General features: G+C 38.7%; 1 protein-coding gene across 4 annotated transcripts in view; it reads right to left on the bottom strand.

Annotated features, from left to right (window-relative positions):
* The window catches only part of GPD2 (glycerol-3-phosphate dehydrogenase 2), a 147,912-nt gene that overhangs the window by 87,116 nt on the left and 42,483 nt on the right, over positions 1-18,313 (bottom strand). For 3 of the 4 annotated variants that reach the window (XM_030795707.1, XM_030795709.1, XM_030795706.1), the window contains one exon: positions 850-1,021. In XM_030795707.1, coding sequence (XP_030651567.1) covers positions 850-1,021 — 172 coding nt within the window. Of the gene's footprint in view, positions 1-849; positions 1,022-3,821; positions 3,962-18,313 lie in introns of all 4 variants that reach the window. The other variant, XM_030795708.1, reaches the window with a different exon arrangement.

Raw genomic sequence — 18,313 nt, forward strand, 5'->3', positions numbered from 1 at the left:
AAAACAAACATGGTATTTTATTAAATACAACATATCCAAGAGCATTGGTGTTCTATACTAAAATTTCTTTCATTACATGTCACGTTTCCATTTTCATCATGCCTTTCCACTAATAGAATGACTGAGACAGAACTATAGATTAGCAATATTTTCCATTATTTATTCGCATGACCTAAAGTTTCGCAAACTGCAGTCCATATTTCACTGGAAGAGATGATTTTAAGAGACACATGAACAAAGATAATGATTTTAATAAATTACTTCGGTTTAATAAATTTTTCTACCATTGACTGATATGTGATTTCAAGTGATATAAAAATGTTTTATTTTATATAAATACAAATATGTGCTTTAAAAAAAACCAGAACATCAAATTAATAAACTCATAAAATATAAAGTTTTCTTTTTAAATAAATTCATTAACGTGAAATGAGTTATATTTCATTTTAAAGTTGTGCAGTGCCTATATTTCAAAAACTGTGAAGGTGCTTCATTAAGGATGGAAAATCTGGAAACACAGAGAGAAATGTGGCCTCACTATTATAGACTGCATATTGTGTATTTACTGGGGAGAAGGGATGAAGTGTTATCCACATCAGGACCTACCTCTGAGCTGAACAATGGGAACACATGGACACATGGAGGGGAACAACACACACTGGGGCCTTTGGGGTGGGGCAGGGGGAGGGAGAGCATCAGGATAAATAGCTAATGCATGCTGAGCTTGTACCTAGGTAATGGGTTGATAGGTGCAGCAAACCACCATGGCACACGCTTACCTATGTAACAAACCTGCACATCCTGCACATGTACCCCAGAACTTAAAATTAAAAAAAAAAAAAGACTTACCTCTGGTGACAGCATCTAGCGCACAGCCACTTCCTGTTGCTCCTCCTCCAATAACAAGGATATCAAATTCAGATGTATTTTGCAAAGTCAGTAGCTGAGCTTCTCTGGAAGGAGGCTCCCTGTTAACTGGTTCTGAAATGCAGTCTGCTGCTTTAACATAGGCCAGGTTCATCTGATGTAAAAGCAGATCACTTTCAGTTGTCCATTTGGAATGTCAATTTAACAAATTTTACAATATACTAAAAGGAGATTTCTAATAGAAATAAGGAATATAAGAGCTAAAGAGAGTCCACAGTCCACATAGAGTTATAGGACCAACTGCCTTGGGGGAAAACAATCCTTAAATTTCTCGGTGTATTTCTTTTCATGAATCACAACTATTTAGCCATAGGACACCTAGTTTCAGATTCAATGTCTCAACTGCTTCATATACAGCCAAGTTCAATTATTCACAACACTGTATAGCAATTCCCAAATACCTTATCTAAGGCAATTTATAAGGGAACATAAGATTTTTTTACCCAGTACTAGCAATTCATTCAGATAACATTACAGTGGTGAAGGAGGAGGAAAAAGGACTTCATGTCTTTCCACACTTTCTCAGAAGCATACATTCTTCATTCCTCAGTTCTCCTGACAAAACTATATTTTAGAGTTTGGGGGTATATAAGTTAAAGTCAGTACAATTAAAAAGAATTTATTAACAGAAGGTACTAAATAATGAGCTATGTTTAATGAGAATTATATTTTTCAGAAAAATTTAGTCAAAGACTTCCATATTAAATATTTTAATATACAACTATAGATTTTATATATTGAAAGTAATATAAATATACTATTACAGTTTGTTGGATTTTTTTGATATGGGGCTTCATTCTGTTGCCCAGCCTGGGGTGCGGTGGCACTATCACAGCTTACTGCAACCTCAGCCTCCCCAGGTTCAGGTGATTCTGCCACCTCAGCCTACGGAGTACCTGGGACTACAGGTGTGCACCACCAAGCCTAGCTAATTTTCGTATTTTTTGCAGAGATGGGGTTTCACCATGTTGCCCAGCGTGGTCTTGAACTCCTAGAATCAAGCAATCCATCTGCCTCGGCCTTCCAAAGTGCTGAGATTACAGGCATGAGCCACTGCACCCAGCCCATTATTACAGTTTTTATGAAACTTCAACAATAATATAATTAAAGGCCCTGACATAGTCCTCCTAAAAAATAATGACCTTCCATATTTCTAGTTTCTTAAAGAATGTAGCTTATCATCCTAAATCAAAAATGATCCTGGACTTTAAAAATAAGTAGTTGCCAGAAGGCAGAGTCAAAAACACAGGAAAATGGTGTCTGGTTTTTTTCCAAAATGCTAATACTAGGTTTGTTCACTATAGCAAACAGTACTGGCCAGCATTGCTCTATTAGTATTCCACAGATATGTGACTTCCATTTTCTTTTCTTCAAATCACAGCATCATTGCAATCCATGATGGTGGTGTTTTTCCCATTCTGCTGCAGAAGCCCCATATGAAGCTCTAGACCAACAGGCCAAAGCATGTGCAAGAGGAGGTAATCTCAGGTGTTACCAAGAGATTATCCTAATCACCCAAAATAAGTGATTTTTAAAATTCATTCAAATAAAGGAAACCCACTTACCCCCTGCAGTTGCATTTAATTATTATCAGGCCAATTGGATTTCTATGAAAGTAAATCTAGAAGCCATTGGGTAAACTGAAAGAAACCCAGATTAGAATCAGAAGATCCCAGCCTGGGATTTAGCACCCAGTTACCAGCAATGTAACTGTTGACTCATTATCTCTGGTTTCTTCACTTGTAAAATGGTGACAAAAACCCCTGTGATTTCTCCTTGTATCTTTGTATTATCCTCAGTCTGAGTGGAATAATAATCTGAAAGTCATTGGTAAATGACAAAGTAACCACCAGAGTTGTTGCTGTTATCACTCTTTTAAATAATTTGATCTTTTAGTCACATATAATTAGGAATTTTCAAAACATGTTTTACTAAATTTCGTAAAAACAAAAACTTATTATCAGGCTGCAAATTCTGACACCAAACCACAAAAATCTTATTTTTCATATAGCTTCTTTTAATTATCTGCTAATAATCATGTCCCCATTTTTTACCTTTATGTACATTTAGTTTGTTAACTAAATAAATGTAACCAGTAGGTACTATAAAGAACATATTTCAATTATGGTCTTTGCCTTCCATCTGATGAGAAAAAAAATAATATGTATACATATACATACACACACACACACACACACACACACACACACACATACATACATATATATAACAAGTACATAGAAAGAATAAATGCCACACTAGAGGGAAAAAACGCCAGGCTATGGCCATTCAGATGAGGGAGGGAGAGTCTTTCATTTGAGGGTTTCAATTGCGCCAGGACAGATGGGTAGGACTTGGACATGAGACTGACAAGTGACTAAACCGCCAGAGCATTTTCACACATCAAAAAGATTGCTGACATTTTCTGCTTGGTAAGTTTTTGAGAAATACTTGAGAAATAAGTTTAAAGACCATATTATGATATAGTTCATTAGAACTCGGTAATACTAAAAGTCCTCTATTCTACTCTAAATGTGAACGTTAATCTTGACTGAGTTTTCCCTTCATCAAGTTTGCTGGATCTAAAAGGCATCACTAGTGTGTGAGGATCTCATTCCATTAACAACACTGTTTCTCCTATATTCACTCCCTCCCTTGTCCTTCTCATCACCAAGCTCTAACCTATCTCAGTCTCAACGATAATAAACACCTCTTACATATATCTCTAACAATTATCCTAAAAATTCCCGAAAGAACTGCCTCACTCCTTCCTCCTCACACTCACTCTAATCTGAATTTTCACATACACCCAATCACTACCAACAACCACAAAACTGACTAAATGCCAACTATGCCACCAAATCCAATAAATGCACAAATGATTGTTCACTCACCTGGGCATCTGGGGACAACTCTTTCTCTCTCCAGCCTCTTTGAATCACTCTCTCTTAGCTTCCTTTGTATGTCACTCTACTGCCCAAAATTAAACACCAAATTTCCTCTTAGGTCTATCCAATTCACTCTCCTCAAATCACTAAACTCAACAGAGAGAGAGAAAGAGAGAGAGAGAGAATCTTACGTACCCCATATCATCAAATATCCTTTATACCACAATAATTTCTAATTTTGTTCCACCATTCAGGAACCCAGATCTCACACTGCCTACTTGAGACCTCCATTTGGATGTCTTACATATATCTCAAAATTGGCCCAATTACTTTATCTTCTCAAACCTTTTTCTCTGTCAATGTTCCTCATCTCAGTAAGGGTGTCATTATACATGTAGTTGCTGGTGCCAGAAATGTGGAAACAACCTTGAGAGCTCCCAGTCTCTTAAGTCCTGTATCTGCTCAATCACTGAGTTTATCAATTCCACCTTCTAAAAAATTTCCATATCTAGTCACTTCATCTCCACTGCTACCTCTCAAATCAAGGTATCTTCCCTCTCCCCTATACTAACATGATATTCTCCCAAAGGCCTTCACACATTTACCCAGCCTCCTTCCATATCATTTTTCTATATTAAAACTGGAGTGATCATTTAAAAACCCAAATAATGTCATTTCCATGCATAAAACCCTTCAAGAGCTTCCAAATGAGTATATCTTTACTCAGGTTTCCAAGAAACTTCATGGTCTTTTACAATGGATAAAATTTAAAAAAAAAAAAAAAAAAAAAAAAAAGGCCAGGTGCAGTGGCTCACTCCCAGCACTTTGGGAGGCCGAAGCAGGAGGATCACCTGAGGTCAGGAGTTCAAGACCAGCCTGGCCAATGTGGCAAAACCCATCTCTACTAAAAATACAAAAATCAGTCGGGCATGGTGGCACACGCCTATAGTTCCAGCTACTCAGGAGGCTGAGATAGGAGAATCTCTTGAATCCAGGAGAAGGAGGCTGCAGTGAGCCAAGATCACGCCACTGCACTCCAGCCTAGGTGACAGAGGATATTCTGTCTCAAAAAAAGAAAAAGGCAGGGAGGGCAATACCAAGTGCTGGTGAGGATGCCACACAATTGAAACTCTCTTACACTGCTTATAGAAATGCAAAATTATACAGCTATTTTGGAAAACAGTTTGGGAGTGTCTTTTTTTTTTTTTTAGATGGAGTCTCACTCTGTTGCTCAGGCTGGAGTGCAGTGGCACAATCTCGGCTCACTCTAACCTCTGCCACCCAGGTTCAAGCGATTCTCCTGCCTCAGCCTCCCGAGTAGCTGGGATTACAGGTGCCTGCCACCACGCCTGGCTAATTTTTGTAGTTTTAGTAGAGACAGGTTTCACTATCTTGGCCAGGCTGGTCTTGAACTCCTGACCTCGTGATCCACCAGCCTCGGCCTCCCAAAGTGCTGGGATTACAGGTGTGAGCCACCGTGCCTGGCCGGGAGTGTCTTATAAAGGTAAACACATACTACACAACCAAGCAATCCCTCTCCTGGATAGTTACCCAAAAGAAATGAAAATCTGTGTTCACACAGAAGCCTGTAGGCAAATATTTACAATGTCTTTATTCATAATTGTCCTCAACTGGAAAAAAAAAACTAAAACATCCTTCATCTGGTGAATGACTAAACAAACTGTGTATGCAATGGAATAATAAACGGAAATAAAAGAGAACAAGCTACTGCTACATACAGCAACACGAACGAACCTCAAATGCAATATGCTAAATCAGGGGTCAGCAAATTATGGTCTTCAGCCCAAATCTGGCTGCTCCCTGTTGTTGTAAACAAAGTTTCACTGGAAGATAGCCACATCCAATCATTTATGTGTTGTCCATGACTGTAATAGCAGAGCTGAATAGTTGCATCAGAGACTGTATGGACTGCAAGCCTAAAACATTTACTATCTGGCTCTTTACAGAAAAGTCTACTAATCCCTGCACTAAGCAAAAGAAGCCAGATTCAGAAGTCTACATACTACATGATTCCAGTGCTTCTGTTTATATCATGTTCTGTACAAGCAAAGCACAGAATCTAAAAACAGATCAGTGGTTGCCAGGGTCTGGGAATGGGGGTACAAGGACTGACTACAAAGGGCATGAAAGAATGGTGAGGCTGATAGGAATATTCTACAGCTTGATCACAGTGCTCATTACATAACTGTATGTACTTATCAAAACTCATAGAATTATAAATTATAAAGGGTAAATTTTCCTGCACTTTATACTACAAATTGTATCTCAATACACTTGACTTCAAAAAAAAAATAAGTGAATTATGTAAAGAGCATTTATGTGCCAGACATTATTTTAAGGGTTTTGCTTTTTTTCTACTCATTTAATCCTCACAATAACTATATGAGTTAGGTACTACTAAGATCTGCATTTTACAGAACTATCTGAGACATACAGAAGTTAAGCAATTGGTCCATAAGTACACAGCGGGTTCATGGTAGAGCTGAAAATTGAACTTAGCCTGGCAACAGAGACTGTTACAGTACTATACCACTCTGACACCACATATAATTTGAGAAAAAAATTTAAAAAGCATACTAAATAGTTATAATAGAGTGAGATATGACCAGCTGCCAAATCTAGAAAGTAGTTTGTTTGGTGTAGTTTTGTTTTGAAGGTTTTACTGAACAGTCCCTCCAAAATATTTTTTTAAAATATACAGCACTATTAAGGGTAATTTATTTACTTTCTGACACTACTTTTTAAAATAACATTTTATTTTTGTTTATTTTTTTCATAAAAGCTGGAAAGTGTTGCAACTGAGAAGCTAAGTACCACGTTTATTTTAGAGGCAGTAAACACAGCCTAAGGCCCTACTTATAATTATGACAGGAAAAAGACTCATTTTGGCTTCATATGGTTTTGAGTCACAAAAACACATCTGCACTCTACCTTTCCTAGAATATGTTGATTGAGGGGAAATAAAAAGGAGAAAAGCAGCAAGAATAAAACAGGTAACAACACGCTTTAAGACAAGAGGGCTTTGGGTTCCAAATCTTCCTAGACCTGCCCTCCCGTTGTTCACCCTCCTTTCTAAGGCAGTTTGATTACACAGGAATTTGGGATACAGATTTTATTGAAGGATTGATCTGGAGGTTCTAGGAGAAGCCTTGGAATGGCCACAGGCCCTATATTAACTGGGAGACCAAAACCTTGTGTCAGGGAGAGGGGGTGGTGGGAGGGAAGAAAGGAGGGGAGGGGAGAGAAGGAAGGAGGGTAGTGAAGGAAGGAGGGGAGGGGAGGGGAGGGAAGGAAGGAAGGGAGGGAAGAGGAAGGGAGGGGAGGGGAAGAAACAGGAAAGAGGGAAGGGAAGGGGAGGGGAGGAAGGAGGGAAGAGGAGGGGGGAGGAGGGAAGGGAGGGAGGAAGGGAGGAAGGGAGGAAGGAAGGAAGAAAGGAAGGAAGGAAGGAAGGAAGGAAGGAAGGAAGGAAGGAAGGAAAAAACTCTATGTCCTGAGGAAACCCTGGGCCCACCATCATTTATTCATCAAACTTATTCATCCAATCAGTATTTTGTGGAGGCCTTCGAGGATTCTATAGCCCAGGGAACAAAACAAAAAGATAAAGAAGCAATTATAACATTGTTTAAAAAGTGGATATAGGCATAGAAAAGAGGCTACAACAGCCACAGGAGGCACCTCTTATACAGACCCAAGAAGGCTTCTTGGAACATGTAGCTAAATCAAGTAGAGAAAAAGTAATAGGCATTAGCTGGGTGACAAAAACCAGGAAAGGAAGTGGGAAGAGCATGTGTTAAAACTAGAAGTCGCACTAGAATGTTTTCTCTGCTTAGCACACTACTTTCTTAAAAACCAAATCATACATCCAATATTTTTAAATTGCTATATTTCACATCTAAATCAGAATTTCTATCTGAGATAAATCTGCTAAAACTGAGTAGCAGCTGCCATCCTTAGGCAGGGCTTGTGTGCTCTTGTTAGTCCAGGATTCCTGCTCACTGGCTTCACACTTGTACCTCATCACTGTATCCCCTATAGACACATGAGTTCACCAACCTTGGCTTAAAGACAGGAACAACTCCAGCTCTATCAAATTCAGGATCAATTCCCTAATTCAGCCATTGAAGCCAGAAGAGAGGACAGCCCAACACACAAAACAAACTGCCTTTTGCCTAGCATAATTCCAACCACAGCTCCCAAACACAAAATTTTTATCTTAGTGGAATTGGGAGAATATCTAATAAGTAATAATACTTTGATGTTATTTCTATTATATTTAATTATGGGAGAAGTAGATTTTTTTCAACTTGTTAACCAATTTTCATCTATATTTTAGAAAGATAAAATTCCTTCAGCATTCTGATAGCAAACATACAGGTTTTGTCAAGAGACTCACATGAACACCTACAAAGAACTGAAAGCCAAGTTCACAATCTTTGATAGTTTACATCCCAGAGAACGTTCACCCTGAACAGGATTCAGAATGAGATCAGTTTTACTATGTCTGTATATCATTAGACTTGCAAATTAAAAAAAAAAATCCTAGACACTTGCAACTTCGGGTGAGACCAAAAACAAGATCTAATAATTAGTGTCTATTTCTGAAAGAAGTGCATATTTAAGACCACAGGCAATTAACAACCAGGTTGTCCTGTAATCATGTACAGTAATAATTGGAGTATAAAGTAGGGTCTCATGCAAATCACCTCAGACTGCAACCGTCACCCTCTCCCATAATATATGATTCGATCAATGGAATCGTTAGATTTAAGAGAAACTGCTTCCTGCTTTTTGTCACTAAAAAAGACTAACCATATTTATATATTCCTAAAAGGAAAATCCAACAAGCATATCCTCACAGTGAATCTTAAGATGTTTTAATGGCCTTTATTCACTTCCTGAATCACTTTGTGATTCTAAAAACTGACATTTTTTTTCTTGCACTTACATGAGAGTAAGCAACATTTCTCAGTGTAAACATATTCGGTGAGGGATTCATGATCACTCTGTAGATAGAGTTGCCAATGGTTACACTGTCATCTCCACTGGGGTCCACACACACAAAAAAAGAGGAGCCCATCCTTCTGGGGTATATGAGAATGAAGGTCTAGTTCACCTTGAAGGTACTGTCCAGATTTTAAGTGACTGTGATTCCTTTGAGAAATCACACAGAAGTTCTTTTAATAGCAATTAGAAAATATCCAAACACTTAAATTATCAAACTTTTTATAGCTAAAAATTGAGGAAAACCCCTTGGTTATGTCTGAATATATGTACTTCAAACAAGTTAACAACATAATTGACTATATGAGCTGAGATTTGGGAGATAGGTTTTCAAATATTTTAAAAACAGAATATATGCTTGCTTTTCAACTCTGATGGCTCACTGAAAGTCAGAGGACCTGGAGAGTAAGCCTGAGGTTGGGGTAGATAGAGAAGGAAGAAGAAATAGAACCATTAGTTCCCTAGAAGCTGCCAGCTCACACCCCTAACATTAGCTCCTTAGGTATCACTCACACTTCCCATAGAAAGGAGGAATCTTTTGACCAGTGAGGAAACCTTTAGTTATCCCTTGAGCAAGTAATTCAAAGAAGCAAAATTTGATCCCAGGTTTGACTCCAAATCTCATGTCCTCAGCTCTGCTAGGTCATCTTTGCCTATATGTATGGGTCACTTGGGCCTCTAGATCTGCCCGCCTTTCTGGCATCAGCAGTGCAGAACTGTTAATAGCAGTTAGTGAGATCAGAAGTCCTAGGGCATCTGCCTCGCCTAAAGCCAACCACATTGGGCAGTTAAGTTGTCACACAGAATTCTATGAAATAGCACTTTTTTCTTTTTTTATTTTAGACATAGTCTCACTGTGTTGCCCAGGCTGGAGTGCAGTGGCACGATCTTAGCTCCAAGGTGCAACTTTCACCTTGCGGGTTTGTGCCATTCTCCTGTCTCAGCCTCCCCAGTAGCTGGGATTACAGGTGCCCCCCACCACACCTGGCTAATTTTTGTATTTTTAGTAGAGGTGGGGTTTCGCCATGTTGGCCAAACTGGTCTCAAGCTCCTGACCTCAGGTGATCTGCCCGTCTTGGCATCCTAAAGTGCTGGGATTACAAGCATGAGCCAATGCACCCAGTCAGCACTTTTTCTTAATAATCTCCCCAAAGCATCTGGAAGTAGATCCATCCCTCTCAGGTGAATAAAATGATGCCCAACTGAGCCAACCAGCTGGTTCCAAGCTTTATAATCTAGATGGCCTTCAGCTACACTTTAACCTATGTTCAAAAATAAATTTTGGCCAAATTTATAATGCATACTCATCATTTCTCTGTGAATTATTTCATCAAATATAATTTTTCTAGTTGGTACTCACTATCGTACAATTAGTTTACAGAATTACAAAACAAATAAAGTAAAATTGGAATTGCCTAACTTCTATTTAAATCATCTATTTCTAAAACTACCTAGAAGATGCTTTCCTAGCACAAACATAATTTAACTATTAAGCTGAAGGATGGGGAGTGGGGAGAGGGAAGCTAAAGGACTCTCCCCAAAGCATTTATAGAAAGTTTCCTCCGTCTACAACATCCCTAAAAAGTTTTTAAAAAGGCCTTAAAATGAATAGATAGTTGAAAATGAAATGCAAAGTCAAATCAAAATGAATGTCAATGTTGCTCAGTTAGCAACAGCCTAGCAGCTCACCAGCTGTCAACGTTAATCATAGCTCAGTCGTTGACTCACTGAGTGACCTATAGAAGTACAGTTAACCTCACTGATTTTGTATGCCAGCAACAAAATAGCATCACAAACTCCTCGAAGGCCTGATGTGAGTTATAACTCAAAGATATTGCCATGGCCCCACTTTGGGGGCTAAGTGTTAAATAAAAACCAAAATTATAAGGAAGATGATAGGATGCTCTTCAGAGAACATTTCCAGCTCTGTCTGCATAATTTTAGTGCTTTGATGAAACATGTCTCTGAAAAAACAGTTAACCATATAGAGTAGTTAAGAATAGTTTCAACTGGCCTTATCTAAAATACAGATTATTCAGAATCCTCATCAAGCTTTAGATATCAGACACATTCGCACAAATTTAGTTATATTTCTAAGAGAAAAACAGTTCTTCCAGGAATCCATGCAAAGGGTTCTAAATAAGAGAGGCAAATGAATGATACAGTCTTTGGCATAACCCTAACAATAAAATTCTCATCGAAAGAAATATAGCTCATTTGTCCACCAGATTAGAAACTAAATTCAAGACACATACGTAATGGCTAAATGCTTAACAAAACTTTTTCTCTTCTTCCAGAGAACACTCCCATATAGTGGAGTATAAATGATCCAGTGGGGTGAGACCCCTATAGCATGGCAGACCCACTAGAATAAAGAGACATAGGTCCCTGGATAATTGCAGGAAATAGGGTCCCCACCTATCCACATTGAACTGTAATGTGAGCAACAAATAATCGTGCATTATGATAAGCCACTGAGCTTTGAGGATTGGTTATTATACCAATTAGCTTACTTCAATTAATACACAAGTTTGAGATGTGCTTAGTTTTACAAACCAATATTTACAACTCGCCTACATTGCATACAGTCCATACACAATAGAGAATGGACTATGAATGGATGAGGCATCATCATTTACAAAATTAAAAATTAGGAAATAAATCCATACAGACAACACCTCAAAAGGACAGATCATCACATGCAAGCCCTAGAAAGCCATGGTGCAGAGACATTTCTACCTTCACATTTGACATAACGCTGATGGCTCCTTATGCAAACAGGTAGCTTATGACTCAACCATGAGTTCCTTCTTCCACCATCAGAAATGGCCATTTTAGTTGATTTTAACATTTAGGTGGGAACTACAGTGTTAGATATCCTATGAAGAATGTATTCACAATAGCCAAGATATGGAAACAACCTAAACGCCATTCATCAACAGATGGATGAATAAAGAAATGTAGTATATATATAAAATGGTATGTTTTTCAGCCTTAAAGAAGAAGGAAGTCCTGACATTGCTGACAACATGGATAGCCCTGGAAGACATTATGCTAAGTGAAATAAGCCAGACACTGAAAGACAAATACCGTATGATCTCACTTATAGGTGAGAGTTAAAATAGTCACACTCATAGAAGCAGAGAGTAAAATAGTGGTAAGCAGAGGATGGGCAGGCGGATGTTGAACAAGGGGTACAGAGTTTCAGTTATGCTAAAGGAAAGAATTGGGCTTTGTTTTTGTTTGTTTGTTTGTTTTGAGATGGAGTCTCACTGTGTTGCCCAGGCTGGAGTGCAATGGTGCGATCTCGGCTCACTGCAGCCTCCACCTCCCAGGTTCAAGCAATTCTCCTGTCTCAGCCTACTGAGTAGCTGGGATTATAGGCATCCACCACCATGTCCGGCCAATTTTTGTATTTTTAGTAGAGATAGGGCTTTGCCATGTTGGCCAAGCTGGTCTCAAACTTCTGACTTCAGGTGATCCACCTGCCTCAGCCTCCCAAAGTGCTGGGATTACAGGCATGAGCCACCACACCCGGCCATCAAGGAAAGAATTTTTAAAAAGCAACATTATTCTGCCATCAACAGGTACAGGAAAAAAACAATAATAAAGACTATTTAGGAACATTCGTTTTATAGCACTTCCTAAGGTTTTTTTAAAGAGAAAGATTGGGACTGGGCTCATGCCTGTAATCCCAGCTCTTTGGCAGGCCGAGGCGGGTGGATCACCCTAGGTCAGGCGTTCAAGACCAGCCTGGCCAACATGGCGAAACCCCGTCTCTACTAAAAATTACAAAAATTAGCTGGCCATGGTGGCGGGCGACTGTAATCCCAGCTAGTTGGGGGGCTGAGGCAGGAAGAATTGCTTGAACCTGGGAGGCAGAGGTTGCAGTGAGCCGAGATCGTGCCACTGCACTCCAGCCTGGGTGAGTGAGACACTGTCTCAAAAAAAAAAGTTGGGGGTGGAGGGGGGTGGAAAGATTGCTTACAAACCTATGCAAAATGCCTCTGCAGATAGAATATTGTTTACTCAGGGAGAACAAGAAAGTCTAGTAGCCTGAATTGACTTACAAAGTTAAAAGCAATCTGATTAAAAAAAAAAAAAAAAAAAAGCAAGCAAATGTGTCATGTGATAGTTTCAGCTACAGCTACATCAATGCTCAGGAAGAGTTACACTGATTTCAAACCCACAGATCCTCCTTAGTTCAAGAACCTAAAGAATGTTTCTAATTGAGGTTAAATGATGGAAAATGTCAAGGTGTTCAAAAGATAAACAAATTGTTATATTCAAACAAAGAAACTGCTGAAAAGCAATGCTTAAGTGGAATTTTTGTAATTTAAATTGTTTCTTTATTTTCTTTTTTTCCTGCAGATGCCACAAGATTAAATTGTTTCCTAACTGACATCATATCTTAGATACTATGCTTATGATTTTGATTTCTCTTCAACCAATACTCACTTGAACTTCAAGTTTCTCTACCCGTTTATCTGTTTAGTCATCAATATAAGCAAAAGTGTGCCAACCAAAAGTTCAGCTATTTTTTTTAAACTCTGATGTTATATCTTTCTTATTATGCCTGACAAGGCTAGGTCTATTTCAAATGTTCATATCCTACCTCAGGGGAAGGGAAAGAAGTAAAGCAGATACTGAAGCCCTGCTATGTGCCAGGTACTGTGATCACTGATTTGTATGTATTGACTTAGTGCTTGGCAAAGAAAAAAGCCTGTGAGTAAAGTTACATTATCTTTATGAAGAAATTGGAATTCTGAAATTTTTTATAACCTACACACACAACAACAGGTTCACCAAAACCCAGCCACACTCATATAACAGACACATTCAGAAAGCTAAATGTTGCTTTATTTGGGGTCTATTCAAATAAATCCTAAAGTAGATCTTATTTTGACTAGAGTTGATCATTCTTTTTTGTTATTTTTGTTTTTTTGTTATTGTTGTTGTTTTTTGCTTCTTGTCCAATCTTATCTTTTGCTACTGACTTTAAAACTTCTGAGTCATTGGTACTACTAATCAAAAAGTACTACTTTGTTAGAACTCTTACAAATAAGGTATGGCGAGGGAGAGACTGAAATTACAAGTTAAAACAATGTTCTCAAAATTCCTGCTGATTTTAATTATCCATGCATCACTTTGCCTCTCATTAGCATAAATATTTTTCCTCCTGGGTTTTGCTGACACTAACAAAGGTAGTATAGGCTTACCTGTATTTCAACTCACCTAACACGTCACTGTTATCAGAGTTTTTTTTTTAATATTCCCTTAATTAACACATATAACAAAGTGAACTATAGTATTTCCTAAGCCACGCACAAGCACAGAGAATTGATGTCTCTTACAAAGTGAGAGGTTATTTTGCAAATCATGAAGATCCTGTCATCAACACCTATTACAATATCAACATGCTTGAACATCACTGACTTTGGGAAAGAAGAAATTAGTTTAATTGCATTCCATTTCAAGCTACAATGATACATAAAAATTCAGATTTATTCCCCCCAAAAAAGTTAGAGGTTTTTTCCCTAATATTGCCTGTTTTTAAAGAATGTTTCACCACAGAATTTCAATAAATGGCATTGATATTAATTTATCAAAGGGACTATATTCTTGTAACTTTTTAGCAACATATCAGTTATATAAATCAAGTATGCCATAATTTTTTTTTTTTTTTTTTTTTTTTTTTTTTTTGAGACGGAGTCTTGCTCTGTCACCCAGGCTGGAGTGCAGTGGCGCAATCTCGGCTCACTGCAAGCTCCGCCTCCCGGGTTCACGCCATTCTCCTGCCTCAGCCTCCCGAGTAGCTGGGACTACAGGCGCCCGCCAACACACCCGGCTAATTTTTTGTATTTTTAGTAGAGACGGGGTTTCACTGTGTTAGCCAGGATGGTCTCGATCTCCTGACCTCGTGATCCGCCCGCCTCGGCCTCCCAAAGTGCTGGGATTACAGGCTTGAGCCACCGCACCCGGCAAGTATGCCATAATTCACATAAGCCTACATAGAAAAAAAGAAAGAAACAGTGGGAAATTCAAGGAACTTATTATAACAGTTAGAGAGGTTAAGTCAACAATTGGGGTTGATATTCTTGCTCATCCTCAGATCAGGAAGCAAGCAGAAAGGAAAACAGAAGAGTGTTGGTACCCCTGTCTTTGAGCCATTCTCCTATAACCTAAAATGAAGGATATACCATTTGCTACTAATCCCAAAAGTTTTAACAAAGTGTCTGTGAATTCAAGGTCTCTAGTGACAAGAACAACTTGTTTGCTGACTACAATCGCACTTTATATTCATATCTCTTGGGAATCTCATAAGAGGTAACACTTTTTGCAAGCTTCCTATGTTCCAGGAACTCTCCCAGGCTTCACTGCTTTTTAATAAACCTGTGCAGGAAGTACCACTGTTATCCCTGTTTTATAGAAGGGAGAAAATGAGGCTGACAGAATTTAAGAAAATCACCTACAGTCACTCAGCTATTAAGATATAGAACTAGCTGTTCACAATAGCCAAGATATGGAATCAACTAAATGTCCATCAACAGATGACTGGATAAAGAAAATGTGGTATATGTATACACGATGGAATACTATTCAGTTATTAAAAAGAACGAAATAGGCCAGACACAATGACTCACGTCTGTGATCCCAGCACTTTGGGAGGCCGAGGTGGGTGAGCTTGAGCTCAGGAGTTCAAGACCAGCTGAGCAACATGGCGAGACCCTATCTCTATTTAAAAAAAAAAAGAAAAAGAAAAAGAATGAAATCCTGTCATTTGCAACTACACAGATGAGCCTGGAGGACATTATGTTAAGTGAAATAAGTCAGGCACAGAAAGATAAATACTTCATGTTCTGACTCATATCTAGGAGCTAAAATAAACTGAGCTCATAGAAATAGAGAGTAGAACTGTTGGTATTAAAAGCTGGAAAGAGGAGGGGAGGGGGAAGACAGGGAGAGGTTGGTTAATACACACAAAGTTACAGCTAGATGGAATAAGTTCTAGGGCTTTGTAACACTATATGCTGAATATGGTTAACAATAATTTAGTGTATATTTTCAAAAAGCTAGAAGAGAGGATTTTTAATGTTCACAACACAAAGAAATGATCAATGTTTGAGGTGATGGATATGCTAATTACCCTGATTTGATCGTTACATGTTGTATACATGCACAGAAATATCATTCTGCATTCCATAAATATGTACAATTATAACATGTCAAACAAAAATAAAGGGATAAATACGTAAATAAATAAAGGTAAGGAAACATACCTCAAAAAAGAAAAGTACAGCTAGGCAGTCTGCAGAGACTGCTCTAAAGATCACACTCTTGGCCTTTTTATGCTGTTGCTTATGAATGGCACACTAATCAATGAGAATTTCTTACTTCCCTGATTCTAAGAAGATCATTCCTCCCATTAAAAAGAGACCTTGGGAGGAATGATCTTCTTAGAATCAGGGTGCTTGTAATCCCAGCTACTTGGGAGGCTGAGGCAGGAGAATCGCTCGAACCCAGGAGGCAGAGGTTGCAATGAGCTGAGATCATGCCCCTGCACTCCAGCCTGGGCAAGAAGAGTGAAACTCCATCTCAGGAAAAAAAAAAAAAAAGAGAGAGAGAGATCTTGATTTCCATATTCTGAAGCCCACTCCTTGCCTATTTATGGTGCGGGGGGAAAAAAATTTTCACATCCGGGCTTTGAGAAAGCTCTCAGTGGTTCTCAAGTTTTACCTCGGCTCACAAAGCCTCCACACCTTCAGACCAGTCATGGAACGAACAAACCTAGAATGTGTTATGTGAGAAAGACCACTCTTCTGACCCGAATAGATTCTTGTCATATCAACCACATCACTGGGGTTAAAGAAAAGCCCACATCATCACATCAATTTTTCCAGTTAGGACCTAGAAGGTATGAAATAAATGTTAACTTTAAAAAAAAAGTGTTAAACAGTGCCGTTGGGCTATAATGAAAAGAAAAAAGACTAGGGTAGCCCTGTGTGAAATCCCTGTACTCCTTCCCACTCTATTCTTGTTTCATTCTCCCTGGCCACTCCCATCCCAACCTTCCCATCGTCCTGAGGACTCCTCATGGATCCCTGACTTTAATGCTGTCTACTTCTGTTGCTCGAAAAGGTTTGCTTGCTCTAAAAGTATCCCATGACCCCTTTTCCTAATTTAAATTTCCCTCTTCATCTACTTCATTCTCCCACCAGCCTGGAATTAGAAAAAGGAGACTCCTCTACGAAGTGCTACTTCCTTTCACTAGACCTTAGACTGGATAAGATGACCTCCAAGTTTCATCCAACTAAAAGTGTATTATTAAACCAACCTATACTAAATAGTGAATCACAATCAACTTGATCTAAAAAATTGCTACACCACCACAGAGTGTCTGCTTGCTCCATTCCCAGTGGGGTTGGTTTCTTTGAGTGGTAAAATGCTTATATCGCAGTACTAAGACTCTCGTTCCTTGGCATACAGCTGGTCTGGGGAGAAGAAAACTCAAGCTCCCTTTGTGGAAATTTTGTCACCTGCTTATGGGTGGAAAATAAAGAAAAGGGGACAAGAAAATGAAGAGGAAGCCACTTTAAGACCATGCTAAAACCCCTCAGATGCTTAACTGAGGAAGGCCTGGAAGGTGGACGTTATCTGTGGCCACAAACCTCCTTCCCTGCAGGTGGACACAAGCAAAAGAAGTCAGCCAACCTTCATCTCCTTTCCTCATCAACTTCCTTGATTGGAATTGAAGATTTAGGCTGCCCAGCTCCGAAAGAATAATAATAATAATAATAATTGCCCTCTCCTTAGGCTATAACAACCCTCGCATTCCTCTATCTCTTCTAAATCTGACCTGTTTCCCTTAGAAAATAAAAATAATAAACCTCTAGAGTTCACTTGGCTCAACAGTGGGCACTATTCATCATTGATAAACCTAAGTAATAGCATTGTTAATAATATGCTTGTATGAAGAAAAGCCGTACCATGAAGTAGGGTGAGACAAAAACATCATTGCTACCACCTCTAACCCCTAACCTGCTCCCAGAAACACCAGTCTCCATGGAGGCCTCTATTCTCCCACTTACAATGGCTCTGATTCAAGCAACTGCATTAAAGGTAAGTGAAACCACGTCTTATTCAATTTCAATCTGTCTTATGTTTAATTAATTTTTAAAGAATATACAATTGTTTTCTTTACAAATATAAGGTAATTTAACTATAGAATTGACTCAAAGGTTTTCAGGAGCTGACCTGGCACCTAAACACTCATAGTACTATCTTATCACCAAACATGTTCTAACTGTACCAACTTTTATATTCAATCCATTTGTATTTAGAATATAGCCCCTTCTTGTATTTCAGGGAAGAAGCTTTGTCCTGGGAGTATCAAATGGCACAAGCCAGGGGCCAGGAAGACAGAGCATGCAAGAACACAGCAAAATGTGCCAGAACCAAAGTCAATAGGTGGCTCT

This window comes from Nomascus leucogenys, chromosome 17, assembly GCF_006542625.1.
Source record: "Nomascus leucogenys isolate Asia chromosome 17, Asia_NLE_v1, whole genome shotgun sequence".
Taxonomy (NCBI): Eukaryota; Metazoa; Chordata; class Mammalia; order Primates; family Hylobatidae; genus Nomascus; species Nomascus leucogenys.